Source organism: Podarcis pityusensis (genome assembly GCF_964106645.2).
Source record: "Podarcis pityusensis genome assembly, chromosome: 2".
NCBI classification, from domain to species: Eukaryota; Metazoa; Chordata; class Lepidosauria; order Squamata; family Lacertidae; genus Podarcis; species Podarcis pityusensis.
In genome coordinates, this window is record NC_138029.1 from 11106466 (window position 1) to 11124830 (window position 18365).

General features: G+C 46.6%; 1 protein-coding gene across 1 annotated transcript; it reads left to right on the forward strand.

Annotated features, from left to right (window-relative positions):
* The first annotated feature begins 657 nt into the window (after window positions 1-657).
* LOC308471087 (aquaporin-5-like) lies at window positions 658-11875 on the forward strand. The gene is made up of 4 exons (XM_080995038.1): window positions 658-1091; window positions 5441-5605; window positions 7401-7481; window positions 11257-11875. The coding sequence occupies exons 1-4, from the start codon at window positions 729-731 to the stop codon at window positions 11452-11454; spliced, it is 807 nt and encodes a 268-aa protein (XP_080851164.1). The 5' UTR covers window positions 658-728; the 3' UTR covers window positions 11455-11875.
* Window positions 11876-18365: the final 6490 nt, after the last annotated feature.

Genomic DNA, 18365 nt, shown 5'->3' on the forward strand with positions numbered 1-18365 from the left:
AGGAAAGTAATGTAGAAATGCACTGGAATGCGCACATAATGTCTGCTTGGTCCAATGCCATCTAACTTCCCCCATAAACCCATCAGGAAGAATGCTTGAAAAACAACACGAAACAGGTTGCTTGGAAGCGACCTTGAATATGCTTTATGAAGTATGCCCATCTTGTGACCCAACAAGCAGAACACAGCCTGCTAGCTGTGTGCACTGTGGCCTGGCAGGTTCTTGGCAATGCCACTGTTGTGTGTGTGTGTGTTTTGTGTTTTTTTTACTGACTCTGATGGCAGGCAGCAAAACCAGCACTAATGTCCCTGGCAAGCAGCCATTCGAAACTGGCGGGCAGCATTTAACTTGGTGGACCGCAGGCTGGGCAGGTCTGCGTTATGCAAAGGGACCGAGAGGATACAAATCGAAATCGAAGGACGCTTTGCGGGAGTTTTCTTTGGAAGAATTCAGGAGGATCCTTCTCTGCATGCAACCGAAAGTTAAGCAGGGTCATAAATCACCAAGCAACAAAATGGCACAGCTGAGTATTACTAAGAAGGAAGGTCAGGGTTTCAGAGGCAGGAGATGGGCGCTTTCCCAGGAACCGCATCTCCCGTTCCCAGTCCCACCCTATTTTTCATCCTTTCCCTAGATATATATTCTGCCCATCCTTCCTCTGGCAGAAGGAAAGATCGTGGCAACCCCTTTCTGCACCGTGGCTTGACTTCCCCATTGCCGCTTCTGCCATGAAGAATGAAGCTTGCTCGTTGGCCTTTTTCAGAGCCGTCTTTGCCGAGTTCTTGGCCACCATGATATTTGTGCTTGTCGGGGTGGGCTCGGCCTTGAATTGGCCGTCGGCACTCCCACAGATGGTGCAGATTTCCATGGCCTTTGGCTTGGCCATCGCCACCCTCGTCCAGTCCGTGGGCCATGTCAGCGGGGCTCACATCAACCCAGCGGTGACAGTGGCCCTCCTCGTGGCACAAAAGATTTCAGTGGTACGATCGGTGGCCTACGTTGTGGCTCAGATGTTGGGAGCGATAGCTGGGGCAGGGGTGATCCACCAGCTCACTCCAGCCGATATCCGAGGGACCCTGGCCGTCAATGCGGTAAGTGCTGCTGACACATGGATTCCTATTGTCCTGGCTGAGGAAAATGACAAGGGGTCAGTCCTGCTAAATTTCGTGGGTCTTAATACCAGGTAAGCATACGCAGGATTGAACCACCTAATGCAGGGTTAGAGAACCTGAGGCCCTACCAGTGTTGCTGAACTACAACTTCCATCACCGTAGATCATGGGTAGGCAAACTAAGGCCTGGGGCCAGATCCGGCCCAATCGCCTTCTCAATCCTGCCTGTGGACAGTCCAGGAATCAGTGTGTTTTTACATGAGTAGAAAGTGTCCTTTTATTTAAAATGCATCTGCGGGTTATTTGTGGGGCATAGGAATTCACTCTTTTTTTCTTTTCTTTTTTCAAAATATAGTCCGCCCCCTTTTTTTCAAAATATAGTCTGAGGGACAGTGGACCGGCCCCCTTGTTGAACAAGTTTGCTGACCTCTGCCGTAGATTATATACCCTCCAATATTTTGCCGATGAAAATAGGGACATCCTATTCCATAGTATTATTATTATTATTATTATTATTATTATTATTATTATTATTAATATTATTATTATTATTACCACCCCACCCTTCTGAAGATGTTAAGCTTTTTCTTTTTTCCCCAAAAGCTCAGAAAAGAAAAGAAAATTTTTTGAGTTATTTTTAAGGGGTTTGCCAAAATCAAGACTTCTACTGGTTTTCGCCCAAAGACTGTTTCTGACTGCCATGTTCTGGTTACGTCTGGGAAATTCCAGACATATCGCAGCCCTACTCTAGGCGGCTTTCAACATATATGAAAACATTATAAAGCATTAAGAAAACTTCCCTATACAGGGCTGCCTCCTGAAAGTTGTATAGTTAATTATCTCCTTGGTTTGGGGGGGTCGCATAACTCTTTGGCCTCCAACATTTCTCTGATGAAAATAGGGACGTCCTAAGGAAAATTGGGACATTCCAGGATCAAATCAGAAACTGGGACAGCTTCTGTAAATCCGGGACTGTCCCTGGAAAATAGGGACACTTGCAGGGTCTGTGACTATTGACCATGCTGGCTGGGGCTAATGGGAGTTGGAGTCCAAAAACATCTGGAAAGCCATAAATTCCCCATCCCTAATGCTACCTGGAGGGAACATGTTATGCCCTCCCCTGGCTGGAAGAACATCATATCGTGGGGCACACCATGGCCAAGTGCTGTTCTACAAACCCATTGGCATTATAGCCAATTTATAGTGCTGTGAGTGTGGAGACTTCAAAATCCATCAGGGTTCATGATGAGTGCTGGAGATTACCTCTATTGTCCTTCTCAGTGGTGGCTCACTGCCAGTTATTATCAGCAATTAGAGGATTTTGTGCAGCAGCAAAAGCTTGTTGGCACAGGATCCTGTCTTAATTTAAAAATTATTAATACTTTATGTTGTTTTCTACCATTATAATATAATTATTCTATATTTCCCACTGTTTTTTTTATAAAAAATTACATTGTTTTTAATTATACAGTTAATATTGTACTTAATATATTATGTTGTGTTTTATGTGCTTTGTTTTCTTCCTGCTTTCTTTACACACAACAACAACAACAACAACAACAACAACTACAACTACAACTACAACAACAACAACAACACATATACAGTCGTACCTTGGAAGTCAAACGGAATCTGTTCCGGAAGTCCATTCAACTTCCAAAACATTCAGAAACCAAAGCACGACTTCCGATTGGCTGCAGGAAGCTCCTGCAGCCAATCAGAAGCCGTGGAAAACCCGTGTCGGACGTTCAGGTTCCAAAAGAATGTTAGAAAACCAGAGCACTCACTTCCAGGTTTCAATCGCTCGGGAGCCAATTTGTTCAGGAGCCAAGGCGTTTGAAATCCAAGGTACGACTGTATTGCCAGGCCTTAGGGGTGTCTACACCTTACATTGAACAAGTGTGCAGTCTGTGTGCCTGTGTACACAATAGCTGGACTGCACAAATGCACAAATGCACAAGTGCACATTGTTTTAGACAAGCACTTGTGCAGGTGTAGAGTACGATGAACCTGTGTCCATCGTAACGTGTGAACAACCCTCTTGCCTAAAGCCAATAGGGTTAGCCTGGAGAGGAGATAGCTGGGGTGATGCCAAAAAAGCCTGAGCTTTGATTGCAGAAGGTTTTTGGCAGCTATACAAAGGGATGTGGAGTTCAGCCAAGGGATTGTGCTTGTCCTCAGCTACAATCAGAGCAGTGCAAGTTGCTTCTGGTTATTTCAGTGGCCTGGCGAATCTAGATCATTTACAGGCTCTCCAGCAGAGTGCTATGAAAACTTTGTCACACCGGCATGGTCTTGATTCCAACTACAGTGGTACCTCAGGTTAAGAACTTAATTCGTTCTGGAGGTCCATTCTTAACCTGAAATTGTTCTTAACCTGAGGTATCACTTTGGCTAATGGGGCCTCCCACTGCCGCCACCGCGCGATTTCTGTTCTCATCCTGAAGCAAAATTTTAAACCCGAGGTACTATTTCTGGGTTAGTGGAGTCTGTAACCTGAAATGTCTGTAACCTGAGGTACCGCTGTACAATTCTCTTTGGATGTTTAGGTAGGTACAATATCACCATCCCAAGGGACTGCATTCCCTTGTTTGACAAAGTGGGAAGGGATCTTCCCTCGCTACTGCAGCCAGAAATCCAGAATCAGAATGGAACATCAGAGAAGTGACTAGAGGCTTCTCCAGACTGATGTGTTTTATTGTGGACATCTTCTGCAGCATATTCTCAGTGCAATAATAGTACATTAGTGGTGTATTTTTCAAAAGAACACAGCAAAGGGAAAACAGTATACTTATAGGGTTGTTGTAATGCATACAGTTTAAAACAAAGGGCAAATCACCTTAAAGATGCTAAAGGGGTGTCTCCACACCCCACCATCGTTCAGCCCGGACACTGAGGTCTAGCTACCAGGGCCTTCTGGCGGTTCCCTCACTGTGAGAAGCGAGGTTACAGGGCCTTCTCGGTAGTGGCACCTGTCCTGTGGATGTCAAGGAAATAAACAACTACAGTGGATGCTCGGGTTGCAAACGTGATCTGTGCGGGAGGCACGTTCGCAACCTGCAGCGTTCACAACCCGCAGCGCCACGTCTGTGCATGCATGGGTTGCAATTCTGCGCTTCTACTCATGCGCAAAGCGTGATTTAGCACTTTTGTGCATGTGCGACCGCCAAAACCCAGAAGTAACCCGTTCCGGTACTTTCGAGTTTCGGCGCATCTGTAACCCAAAAAAACGCAACCTGAAGATTCTCTAACCCGAGGTATGACTGTATCTCGTTTTTAGAAGCCATCTGAAGACAACCTTGTATCAGATGTCAAGGAAATAAACAACTATCTGATTTTTAGAAGGCAACCTTGTATCGGGACGTTTTTCATGTTTTATTATATGTGCTGGAAGCTGCCCAGAATGGCAGGGGAAACCCAGCCAAATGGGCAGGGTATAAATAATAAAATTATTATTATTGAGACATAACGAAACCACCAGAAACCACCCTTTTTATCTCTAAAGTGCCCAAAGAGGTCAGTTACAGGTTTTCCTTTAAACAACAGGGGATGTCGGCCTACGCATCTTGCCAAAGAGGAGTGAGAAAAAGCAGCACTTGCCAAAATTCTGTGCAACCGGGACAGGGGGTCTTTGTTCTCCACTGAATCCAGCCACCCTACAGCAGGGATGGGAGCAACCTGCTGTTCTCCTGATGTTGGCCCATTCCAGTTCCCAACAGCACCAGCTGACACGGCCAACGGTCAGGAGAGTGATGGGGGTCTGTAGTCCAGCAACCCCTGAGAGGAGCATAGAGGGTTCTCCATCCCATGCCCTAGAGAACCAGCACTGTGTGCTCCTGCGATGATGAAGCTGGCCGGCAGGTTAGCAAGTGTAGAAGCTTCTAAGCCGACTTGTTATATCCAGATACTCCTATTTCCTTTAGAAGTTAGTTGCTGGCAGGGCTCCAGCGAACACCAGCACGACTTAATTACTAGACTCTCGATTTCTCCTTTGGTGCTGATCCTGCTGGAAAAACACACATTTGGGCCTGGGAGGGCTTCCGAGACGATCAGACGGATGGGCACATAATTAGCTGCGTCGTTCAGCAGGGCAGCCCGTCCATGCTAAGCCGGCAAGTTGGTGTTTTATGGCCCGACCAACCCTTGGAATTGTCAGCTGTTCCTGGAAATCAACCCCATGGGAGCCACCTAACTTTTGTTCACTAAACGCTGCCGCCTGGGGGAGATGGATGGTAATTGTGTCTGCTGTCTCTCTCTGCCTTTGCCAAGACTCAAAGGCTGCCTCTTCCCGTGCTTCCTCCTCCTTCACAACTTCCCTAATCTTTGCAGCTTCACAACAACACAGGAGCCGGACAGGCAGTGGCAGTAGAGCTGATTCTGACCTTCCTGCTGGTCCTCTGTGTCTTCGCCTCGACGGACAGCCGCAGAACTGATGCTGTGGGCTCCCCAGCGTTATCTATCGGACTGTCAGTCACGGCCGGCCATTTCCTAGGGGTGAGTGTTGTTATCTCAGCCGGGCAGAGCAATGGTACAGGGTGTGTTCCTCAGATGAGATGGCTCCACGGTTCTTTACCATTGCATTCCAGCAGGGGGTGCTATGGCAATTGGGGTGGGGGTGGTGGAAGGCAGTGTTGGGAAACTGCTGAGAAGACGGGGGCATCAGGCAGGCCCCCAGCTGGCTCCAGCCCCCGGCCGGCAGTCGGTCTCCCTTGGAACAGCATCAATCAGCGACACGAGCCTCAGATACGTTTAGAGACCCGTGCACACTCTATCAGCAGAGTGTGTAAATCTTCTCACAGCTGAAGAGGCGGACAGAGAAATGTGTAAGCATAATGTACAGCATTTTATTCAGCATAGTTCAGGAACAGAGGAAAACATGTCTGCTTCCCTTCGTCTCCAGCAAAACAGCAGTAACACAAAAGCTATATACAAACGGAAGTTCCCAGCAAGTGCTGGAAGTAAACAGGCATGTGGCACACCAGTCATGCGTGCTCCTTTTAAGGTGGAACGGAACTACCATATTGTTCGCTCTATAAGACGCACCAGACCACAAGACGCACCTAGTTTTTGGAGGAGGAAAACAAGAAAAAAAAATATTCTGAATCTCAGAAGCCGGAACAGCAAGAGGGATCGCTGCGCAGTGAAAGCAGCAATCCCTCTTGCTGTTCTGGCTTCTGGGATAGCTGCGCAGCCTGCATTCGCTCCATAAGACATTTCCCCTTACTTTTTAGGAGGGAAAAAGTGAGTCTTATAGAGCAAAAAATACGGTATATCCTAACAGGCAGGTCCCTGGTGCTCCTATTAGCCAGTAATAAGTGTATGGAGGAACCATGTGTGTAGAACCAGTGGCCTGGTTCCTTCGTATAAAAGCTATCCAGCATTTTGCCAGTGAAACGGTCAAGGAGACTGTTTCTGCACATGCTGTAAAGGGAAGTGAGGAGAAGATGGGGCCAGTCAACCTGGGAAGGTAGCCCATCTAGGAGAAGCAAAACTCTGGTCCCAAACCTCCACTGCCTTGCGGGATATCTTCAGGAGAAGAAAAGGCTAAGGGGTAAACTCAACACACATCTGGAGTGGAGTCCCTAAGACGGTTGGATGGCGTCTTGCACATCTCTTCAACTCCTGCCTCCAAGCTGGGGTCAAACGTATTGCTCTGCTTTCCTTTGGATCACATCTGCGAGGCCGAGAAAGCAGTATTATTCTCTGGGCAGCCCAGGACCTCCATACCCACTGCCCAGGCTTGTGCCCCAGGGAGGTCATGTCAGTGATACTATTGCAGCGGTTTGAATTCACCTCTGGAGGCGCACTCCATTGTCTCTGTGGGTGCCCATAACGACAATTACTGTTGTTGCTATTTGATTTTTGTACCTGCCCTTCACCCAGTGGAAGCTGGTCTGTTGGGGTGAATGGGGCATTGCCCCACCAACCTCTGTCTGCCCCTAACCAGCCCCCCATCTGCCTGTTTTCCAAGTGTCATCTAGGGCTAGGGGTGGTGCTAGCTGTCATATTCTTTCTCCTTTGTGCTGCCATCATAGAACTCAGCAGGAAGAAGGATGGGAGCAAAGCCAGTATCAGTTGGCTCTACCTGTCATTGGCTCTCTGGTGCCACCTACAGTTGACCTCCCTGCTGTTTTCCCTGCCAGTCCCAATGGCCACCAGATTGCCACTACCTTCACCGCTAGACCCCAGGGCGAGTTACTTACAAAAACATTGCAATAAAATATGGAAAGCTGTTAGGACGTTTTGCATCATTAAGCGATGGCATTTCCCCACCATTATTACCTTCCAGATCTATTTCACGGGCTGCTCGATGAATCCTGCACGGTCTTTTGGCCCCGCTGTCATAATGGCAAACTTCCAAGATCACTGGGTAAGTGCTTCCATCCAGCTACCACCTGAGACTTCAGGCTTGTGATGGGCCCTGATATTGCTAGGAGATGAAGGACACAAGTAGACATTCCCACCTTCCCCCACATTTTCCGACGTTTCTTTGATGAAAATAGGGACGTCCTATTCCATAAACATAATAATTTTATTATTTATACCCTGCCCGTCTGACTAGGTTGCCCCAGTCACTCTGGGTGGCTTCCAACATATATAAAAACATAACAAAACATTAAACACTAAAAAACCCCCAAAAAAACTTCCCAGCACAGGGCTGCCTTCAGATGTTTTCTAAAGTTACTTATCTCTTTGGCTCGGGGGTCACATAACCCTCCAAGTGTCCCTATTTCACGATTTCTTAGGATGTCCCTATTTTCATTGAAGAAATATTGGAGGGTATGGAGTTATGCAAGCCCTGAGCTAAGGAGATAAGTAACTATACAACCTTTAGAAGACATCTGAAGGCAGTCTTTTTTAGGAGATTTTTAAAAAAATGCTTAATACTTTATTATGTTTTAATATATGTTGGAGGGACGCGGGTGGCGCTGTGGTCTAAACCACTGAGCCTAGGGCTTGCTGATCGGAAGGTCGGCGATTCGAATCCCTGTGACGGGGTGAGTTCCCGTTGCTCGGTCCCTGCTCCTGCCAACCTAGCAGTTCAAAAGCATGTCAAAGTGCAAGTAGATAAATAGGTAACGCTCCGGCAGGAAGGTAAACGGTGTTTCCATGCGCTGCTCTGGTTCACCAGATGAGGCTCAGTCATGCTGGCCACATGACCCGGAAGCCACAAACGCCAGCTCCCTCGGCCAATAAAGCAAGATGAGCGTCGCAACCCCGAGTCGTCTGCAGCTGGACCTAATGGTCAGGGGTCCCTTTACCTTTACCTTAATATATGTTGGAAACTGCCCAGAGTGGCTGAGACAACCCAGTCACAGATGGCCAGAATATAAATGATGGTGGTGGTGATTGACTACATCTCTATTTTCATCAGAGAAACATTGGGGGGTATGCCATATCATCCAACATTTCTCCAAAGAAAATAGGAACATCCTACCATACCCTTCAACATTTCTCTGATGAAAATAGGGACATCCTGAGGAAAAGAGGGACATTCCGGGATCAAATCAGAAACCAGGACAGCTTCTGTAAATCCACAACTGTCCCTGGAAAATAGGGGCACTTGGAGGGTCTGATTTTCTACCACCCTCATCCTCGATTAGCAGCAGATTTCCAGGGTGTTAGAAAACGGGCAAAGAAAGGGCAAGATCCTGTCTTCCAGGCCCTGGCACATGGATGAATGGCCGGTGCATTAATTAGATGTATACAAACAAGACTCAATTCTTGTTGGGCTCTGTCTTAATTAAAATCAGTTGTTTATGAAATACGGGTGTGGAAATTGATAGATGAGCTATGGGCCTTATCTTAGGGCCCCTGTTTAGACAATCTGTTATCCTGAGATAATCATTCCTCCGTTTGCTTCAGCCTTTAATTTGCTTACATGCTCAAGTGATAAATTAGATGCTGGAGTAATGTGAAAGGAAGTCAGCCAACTCTAGCAAGATCAGGGACTCGACGTGGCTCACCTTTCTTTCAGCCCAGAATAAGGAACAGAAGAATCTTGGGTCACTGGAGTTCCTTAATGGGTAAACAACAGTTGCCAGAATTCTGGGAATTGTAGTTTACCTCTAACAGAGCTGCACGTTGCAGTACCCTTAACAAACTGCAGTCCCCATGATTCCTTGGAGGAAGTAACATGCTTTAAATTATGGTGCGCGTCTAGGATTTTTCTTCCACTATGCTTTTTCACAAAAGGGTGTTAGGCTCAGAGTTGTTTTGAGAGTCTCCTGTGATTATACAGAATTGGAACAAATAGTACTGTTGTGCCCCAAGAATTTCATTGTGTAGCGAGTTCCTGCCTCCCACCAGTAGAAATAAAGACACGTGACACCACTATTTTAGGTTAATGGGCTAAGATTGGCCACAACTTTATTGGTTACAGGTAAAGAACGGTATTGGCTTAGGCATTGGTCCTATCCGACTATCTGGCTTCAGCCTATTTGCTTGAAGACCGGGAAGGGTTAACACCAGCAGGGGGAGCCCTGCTGATGCACATCAACTAGGAACTCCCCCGGGGTCACCGCTCAGGGGCGCGCTTTAGGCCCTGGCCTCCATAGGCTTCGGACGAGGCCACGCCCCCCGGAATCCTTTACCGGACTACCCTTCAATATTTGGGGGAGGTGATGGCGCTCCTCCCCCCCCCCACATCTACATAACAATACCCCTACCAATGACTAACCACCAAAACCAAAAGAGTTGTGACGATTTGCTACGAGGTAGGCGAAAAACCAAATGGCCAGTGCCAATTTGCCAAATGGAAAAAATTCCTACCAGGCCCCTTAACGGCGACCAACCGAAGTCCATAGCAAGGTCAGAAGGGGAATCTTAAAGGGTGGGCGGGTGGGAAACCTCAGCAGCTGAGCGGCCAAAAGAGGGAGATCCCGGGGCCGCGCTCGCCTTAAGTGAGGCAAGCCACACACCCCAATCGGTCAATTGTGTATAATCTCTGGCAGCAGCTCCAGTTGATAATGTTGATGTGTGATGTCAGGAGCTGACGTTGGCCATAAGTAACAGGAATGATGAGCACAAAACATAAGAGAATTTCAGAGTATAGCTACACTGTGCATGGATCCAGAACCATTTCCTTTGAGCACCTCGAGACAGTCCCAAAGCCATTTGACTCTGCTCTGGCCAACTGCTATGTCCCAATGGGATGGGCTTTAGCAAGACTGCACTTGGCAGCAGAACATGGTTGGCATATCTTGGCCCCATCATCCCATTATGCATTCTGAGCAGAGGATGGAAATAATAATAATAATAATAATAATAATAATAATAATAATAATTTATTATTTGTACCCCGCCCATCTGGCTGGGTTTCCCCAGCCACTCTGGGCGGCTTCCACAGAGACCAAAAATACACTAAAATGTCACACATTAAAAACTTCCTTGAACAGGGCTGCCTTAAGATGTCTTCTGAATGTCAGGTAGTTGTTTATCGCTTTGACATCTGATGGGAGGGCGTTCCACAGGGCGGGTGCCACTACCGAGAAGGCCCTCTGCCTGGTTCCCTGTAGCTTTGCTTCTCGCAATGAGGGAACCGCCAGAAGGCCCTCGGCGCTGGACCTCAGCGTCTGGGCAGAAGCCAATGTAGGTCTTTCAAGACCGGTGTTATGTGGTCTCGGCGGCTGCCTCCAGTCACCAGTCTAGCTGCTGCATTCTGGATTAGTTGTAGTTTCTGGGTCACCTTCAAAGGTAGCCCCACATAGAGCGCATTGCAGTAGTCCAAGTGGGAGATAACTAAAGCATGCACCACTCTGGCGAGACAGTTCGCGGGCAGGTAGGGTCTCAGCCTGCATACCAGATGGAGCTGGTAGACAGCTGTCCTGGACACAGAATTGACCTGCGCCTCCATGGACAGCTGTGAGTCCAAAATGACTCCCAGGCTGCACACCTGGTCCTTCAGGGGCACAGTTACCCCATTCAGGACCAGGGAGTCCTCCACACCTGCCCTCCCCCTGTCCCCCCAAAACAGTACTTCTGTCTTGTCAAGGTCCTTTCCAACTATATGATGGTGTGGTGTACCTCAATAGCACCCTTACTGGCCGAGAAGGGGGGAAACAGCTCTGTAGCTGCTCCAATTGGGAATGATTCCATTGAGGAGTGACTCACCAAAAACCTATGTTTTGTTTGCACTTCTTCAGATCTTTTGGGTGGGACCTCTGGCGGGCGGCATTGTGGCCTCTCTGATCTACAACATCATCCTCGCTCCTGACACAAGAAGCCTATCCGAGAGGCTTGATGTTCTGAAAGGGACCTACCAACCTGAAGATGACTGGGTGGAGAAGAATGATCAGAAGTACTCAACGGAACTGGTGGATCACAGGATCATAGAATCATAGAACGGTCGAGCTGGAAGGGACTCTGACGGTTATCCAGCCCAAAACCCACTGTCAAACAGCGCTTACTGTCAGAAAGTTCTTCCTGTTTAGTCAGAATCTCCTTTCTTGTAACTCTCAAATCTGCTCTCGTCCAGGATGAATGAACCCAGCTCCTTCAACCGTTCCTCATCAGGCTTGCTTTCCAGACCCCTGATCATCTTGGTCGCCTTCCTCTGCACACGTTCCAGCTTGTCAATATGCTTCTTAAATTGTGGCGCCCAGAACTGGACACAGGTGTGGTCTGACCAAGGCAAAATACAGAGGGATGCGGGTGGCGCTGTGGGTTGAGCCACAGAGCCTAGGACTTGCCGATCAGAAGGTCGGCGGTTCGAATCCCCGCGACGGGGTGAGCTCCCATTGCTTGGTCCCTGCTCCTGCCAACCTAGCAGTTCAAAAGCACGTCAAAGTGCAAGTAGACAAATGGGTACCACTCCGGCGGGAAGGTAAACGGCGTTTCCGTGCGCTGCTCTGGTTCGCCAGAAGCGGCTTAGTCATGCTGGCCACATGACCCGGAAGCTGTACGCCGGCTCCCTCGGCCAATAAAGCGAGATGAGTGTCACAACTCCAGAGTCAGCCACGACTGGACCTAATGGTCAGGGGTCCCTTTACCTTTACTTTTATTAACTTCCCAAGATCTGGAAAGGGAGTAACTTTGTGCTGCACAAAGAAGCACTTTTGTCTGGCCTGAACCTCCCAATGTTCAGCTTCCCTGGATTCTAGTGTTACTAGAAAGGGAGGAAAACATTCCTCCACCCACTTTCTTCATACCACGAATAATGGTATGAACTCCCATCATTCCTCCCCTTACTTGTCTTTTCTCTAAACTAAAAAGTTTTAAGGTGGAAGGGAGTAGGTTAAGAAGGGGCTACTCTGCACCACTCCTCCAGGCTGATAAAGGACCAAACAAAAACAGTACAGCGGTACCTCGGGTTATGTACTTAATTCGTTCCGGAGGTCCGTTCTTAACCTGAAACTGTTCTTAACCTGAAGCACCACTTTAGCTAATGGGGCCTCCTGCTGTTGCCACGCCGCCAGAGCACGATTTCTGTTCTCATCCTGAAGCAAAGTTCTTAACCCGAGGTACTATTTCTGGGTTAGCGGAGTCTGTAACCTGAAGCGTATGTAACCTGAAGCGTCTGTAACCCAAGGTATCACTTTACTCACACCATCTCCCTAGGGCAGGGGTCAGCAACCTTTTTCAGCCATGAGCCGGTCCACCGACCCTCAGACCATGCGGTGGGCCGGACTATATTTTTTGGAGGGGGGAATAATGAATAAATTCCTATGCCCCACAAATAACCCAGAGATGCATTTTAAATAAAAGGACACATTCTACTCATGTAAAAACACGCTGATTCCTGGACCGTTTGTGGGCCGGATTGAGAAGGCAATTGGGCCACATCCGGCCCACGGGCTTTAGGTTGCCTGCCCCTTCCCTATTGTTTAATAGCCTTCCATGTCCCTGGAGCATGGGAAGTCTCAGCTTGTCCACTGCCTCCAACATCAACTGATGCATCTAGTCTTTTGACATCCCTAGGTCTCTCCTTCCCGGCTCTGTTCTTCAGTGAATGTAGATTGTAAGCTCTTTGGAGGCAGAGACTCTGTTACTTCTGTTCAGTGCCTAGCACACTGCTAGGGCTAAACTAAACGCTAAATAGCCGTAATAACAATAAAGCAGTAATAATAAATGGAGCAAAAGCAGCAGCATCAAACTGGCCACCACACAACAAGCCGGATTGACATATAAGCAAAACAAGCTATAGCTTAGGGCTCCACTCTCGGGGGGGGGGGGGGGGGCAAAAAATTAAAAGAAAAAAACACTGGATGTACATTTCCAAAATATAAGATAAAAAACAAATAAAATAAAATCTACATACAGTAACAGTGTTTTGTGTTGTTTTGGCACCTATGATGTACTGTTAAGTAATGCTAACCTGCTCCCTAAAATATCACTGGTTTGCTCATTTCTATATACAGTGGTACCTCAGGTTAAGTACTTAATTCGTTCTGGAGGTCCGTACTTAACCTGAAACTGTTCTTAACCTGAAGCACCACTTTAGCTTATGGGGCCTCCTGCTGTTGTTGTGCCGCCGGAGCACGATTTCTGTTCTCATCCTGAAGCAAAGTTCTTAACCTGAAGCACTATTTCTGGGTTAGCGGAGTCTGTAACCTGAAGCGTATGTAACCTGAAGCGTATGTAACCCGAGGTACCACTGTATAGGGTGCCTACATTCTGCATGGACCGGTTGCATGGCAACATGTAGCACGGAGCTACAGACTGCAGTGTAGCCCAGTTGAATGTCGGCCAAGCTGTTGTACCTGTTATCTAATATTAAAGAGCGCCTGTAGACTGATGACCAGGCAGCATAGACTAAGGGTATGAGTCTTATGCCTACCGATTGATTTCATGGAATACATAATTTATTTATTTTGATCCCATTATGGCTTAGGATACCTATTAGGTCCATAAATTACCATGTAGCATATATTCAACACAACAAACAGCGACAATTGGTTGTTGACAAAGGACAGCTGGACATATAAAGGGCCCCATTACCTTCAGTAGCTTAGGGCCTCATCAAACCTAAATCCGGCCCTTATGCAAATCAGACCTGGTAGAGCATGAGATTCTTAATCTCAGGGTTGTGGGTTTGAGTCCCACCTTGAGCCCTGTTTCCTTATGCAGAGGACGGGGCCTTCCACTTACTTAACCTCAGTCTCTCCAGCACCTTGGAGCAGCCTCCCCCAGCCTGGTGCCCCCCCCCACAATGTTTTGGACTACAACTCCCATCAGCCACAGCCAAGGCGGCGGAATGCCAGGGATGATGGGAGTTGTAGTCTTTTTTTACAAAAAAGATATCTGGAGGGTACCACATTGGGAAAAGCAAACTTGGAGGGGCAGCAAGAATGTGCTAGGCCTTCAGTTGGCTTCTAGAGACTGTGTGAAGAAGAAGAGTTTGGATTTGATATCCCGCTTTATCACTACCCGAAGGAGTCTCAAAGCGGCTAGCATTCTCCTTTCCCTTCCTCCCCCACAACAAACACTCTGTGAGGTGAGTGGGGCTGAGAGACTTCAGAGAAGTGTGACTAGCCCAAGGTCACCCAGCAGCTGCATGTGGAGGAGCGGAGACACGAACCCGGTTCACCAGATTACGAGTCTACCGCTCTCAACCACTACACCACACTGCCCCCCACCGGGGTATCTGGCCTTTGAGCAGCACCAGAAATGAAACAAAGGCATGGACTGGGAATGGTTACAGCCAGTACAAAGAAGAGACATAATTTTGCAAAAACACTTTCCAGCTGGACCAACTGGACTAACAGCAAAAATAATTTTTCATTGGAATGGCACAGCATAAGGAATTTGTAGGAACGTGCCGCTGGAGGGAGGGCAGAGGTGCAAGCCACTTGACAAAAAAGTCCATTTTCTTAATCATTCCAAAGAAATGGGCTGTCATTTTTGTAACATGAACTAAGCTGGGAAGACAGCGGGTGAATTTGCAGCCAGAGATAAATTGTCTGCAATCGGAATGTCCTCGTGCCCCCGGACCGTTCCTGCTGTCAATAGAGCAAATGAAATTTCAATTCCATGCAAAAGCTGTCTCAACAGGACTCTGGGCTTGTAAGAAAAGAGAAATCTACAAAGCGGGGGGCGAGAGATTGTAAGTGGATCACGAAATGAAGGCTGGCATTCGGTCGGCCTCAAAAGCGAACGTGCTTCCCCTTATTGACATCGCTTATATGGATTTTAGGAAGGGCTGTCTTTATTCTTCCAAACTGCTCTGAATCATATCAAGATGAATGATTTCTCTTTTTGGTAAAGGAGCCAGTATCCTTTTCTAACCATATTTTCTCTGTTATATCCTGGTGGTGAAAAGAACATGGAGCAGCCCAGGGCAGCTGGGGATACAAATAATAAAATTATTATACAGTTGCTATGAAGCCCCTTTATAATAAACAAAATAACATACTTCTTCACACACATTGGCCAGTTAAACTAAGGTGGAATCCAGACGCATAAAAAAAAGTGTGAAAATGCTTTTTTTTAAAAAAAAGTTTTTAAAAATATATTGAATTTGCCATAAGCTCGCCATCTAGTGTCAGATTTGTATAATGCACTTAAAACACACTAAACACGGTACTTTTGCAGCGGTATAGCTGAATTTACTGCTGCAAGATGCCGTGAAGAGAACCAATTTGGATGTTTTTCAAAGAGGATAAGACCAGTTCATAGAAGTTAACCCTAGTAGTCATGATGGCTGTATTGTCTCCAGTATCACTGTCCATGTGGAACTTAATAATAATAATAATTTTATCATTTATACCCCGCCAATTGGCTGGGTTGATTCTAGTATTACAAGAGGCAAAGGGAAAACCACTTTCTCCATTTTCCCCACACCTTGCATAATCCCTGCTTATTTAACTTATATGCAGAATTCATCATGCAAAAGGCTGGGCTGGATGAATCCCTAGCTAGAATAAAGATTGCCGGAAGAAATATCAACAACCTCAGATATGCAGATGACACAACCTTGATGGCAGAAAGTGAGGAGGAATTAAAGAACCTTTTATTGAGGGTGAAAGAGGAGAGTGCAAAATATAGTCTGAAGCTCAACATCAAAAAAAAAAAAAGAAAGATCATGGCCACTGGGCCCAGCACCTCCTGGCAAATAGAAGGGGAGGAAATGGAGGCAGTGAGAGATTTTACTTTCTTGGGCTCCATGATCACTGCAGATGGTGACAGCAGCCACGGAATTAAAAGACGCCTTCTTCTTGGGAGAAAAGCAATGACAAACCTAGACAGCATCTTAAAAAGCAGAGACATCACCTTGCCAACAAAGGTCCGTATAGTTAAAGCCATGGTTTTCCCAGTAGTGATGTATGGAAGTGAGAGCTGGACCATAAAGAAGGCTAATCGCGGAAGAATTGATGCCTTTGACTTATGGTGCTGGAGGAGACTCTTGAGAGTCCCATGGACTGCAAGAAGATCAAACCTATCCATTCTGAAGGAAATCAGCCCTGAGTGCTTACTGGAAAGACAGGTCCTGAAGCTGAGGCTCCAATACTTTGGCCACTGCATGAGAAGAGAAGACTCCCTGGAAAAGACCCTGATGTTGGGAAAGATGGAGGGCACAAGGAGAAGGGGACGACAGAGGACGAGATGGTTGGACAGTGTTCTCGAAGCTACCAGCATGAGTTTGACCAAACTGTGGGAGGCAGTGGAAGACAGGAGTGCCTGGCGTGCTCTGGTCCATGGGGTCACGAAGAGTCGGACACGACTAAACAACAACAACAACACCATGTCCCTCAACTGAAAAGCGTCAAAAGTTCGTATCTTTCCTCATATGGGGGTTGCTCCAGCCCTTGGTCATTTTGATTCCAAAGCAAAACATTTGCTCATATTAGAAGGAATATATCTACCCTCAGGCAAAACCCAGCCCAGCCAAGACCAAATATCCTTTTTTTTTTTTAAATTATTAAAGTTATAAACAACAAAGAGAAAAACGAAAAACATACACAATACATATAACAAAAACACGAAAAAAACACAAGATTCAACAGTAAAAAAAACAACAACAAAAAACAAAACAATTAAAAACAATATCTCTTTTCCATTTCCATTTTTAAGTTACTTATTTTCTGGACTTCCTCATACCTCCCTCTTTTGTATTCCAGTCCAAATTGTTTGTCCAGCAGTTTCTTTTTCACTTTTTTAATCCCAATCTTTAGCTTTAATAAAATATTGAAATATATAACTTCAACTTCTTTAAACCTGATCTTTAGTCTTAGTATCATATAACATTAAGATTTTTCCTCTTAGTATCAATTTTCCATTTCTTTAAACATCTTTAATCCTAATCTTTATTCTTAGTCTATCATTAACTTTAACCTGTACAGCTGGAAACCACTTATTTTCAGTCCAACATCACTCTAACATTCTTTAATTTTGCAATGTTTCTGAAGATAGTCTTTGAATTTCTTCCAATCTTCCTCCATCGACTCTTCTCCCTGGTCACGGATTCTACCAGTCATTTCCGCCAATTCCATATAGTCCATAAGTTTCATCTGCCATTCCTCCAGCGTGGGAAGTTCTTGTGTCTTCCCAAGACCAAATATCCTGGGGAAATGCAACAGGAACTGAAATGCCCAATGGCTTTGAGTCTTGCTGTTATGTAAACAGCAACATTGTCTTGAGATCCCATCTTCTAAATGTCTTAAAGTCCTGCGTTCTAGCAAAACACCCATCACCGCGATTGGCAGGAGATGAATGCCACAAGGTTAACAACACAGGCACAACTCATGTGTTTTTAGCAGTTTCCTCACACACAGAAATTAAGACAGTGAAGTGTCTCTCCCAGCACTTATCGCTGTGCCATTAAAAGCTTTGCCTGCTCCTTTATGTGTATCAGGAAACGGCTGTAAGCAAACAGATGGAAATAAGGTGGCCATCATAACATGGAGGGTTTGCCAGCATCTTGCAGGGATATCTGGGTGCACAGAAGTTGGGGAGGAACTGCATTTCTGTGTGCTGTGTTTGGAGCGAAACATCATCCTCAACCTTTGAGGTCTCTATCAGCAGAGTCTGGATCACCTGCCTGCGGACTGTCTTGCCAGAGTGGTGCATGCTCTAGTTATTTCCCGCTTGGACTACTGCAATGCGCTCTACTTGGGGCTACCTTTGAAGGTGACCCGGAAACTGCAATTAATCCAGAATGCAGCAGCTAGACTGGTGACTGGGAGTGGCCGCCGGGACCACATAACACCGGTCCTGAGAGATCTGCATTGGCACCCAGTACGTTTTTGAGCACAATTCAAAGTGTTGGTGCTGACCTTTAAAGCCCTAAAGGGCCTCGGTCCTGTATACCTGAAGG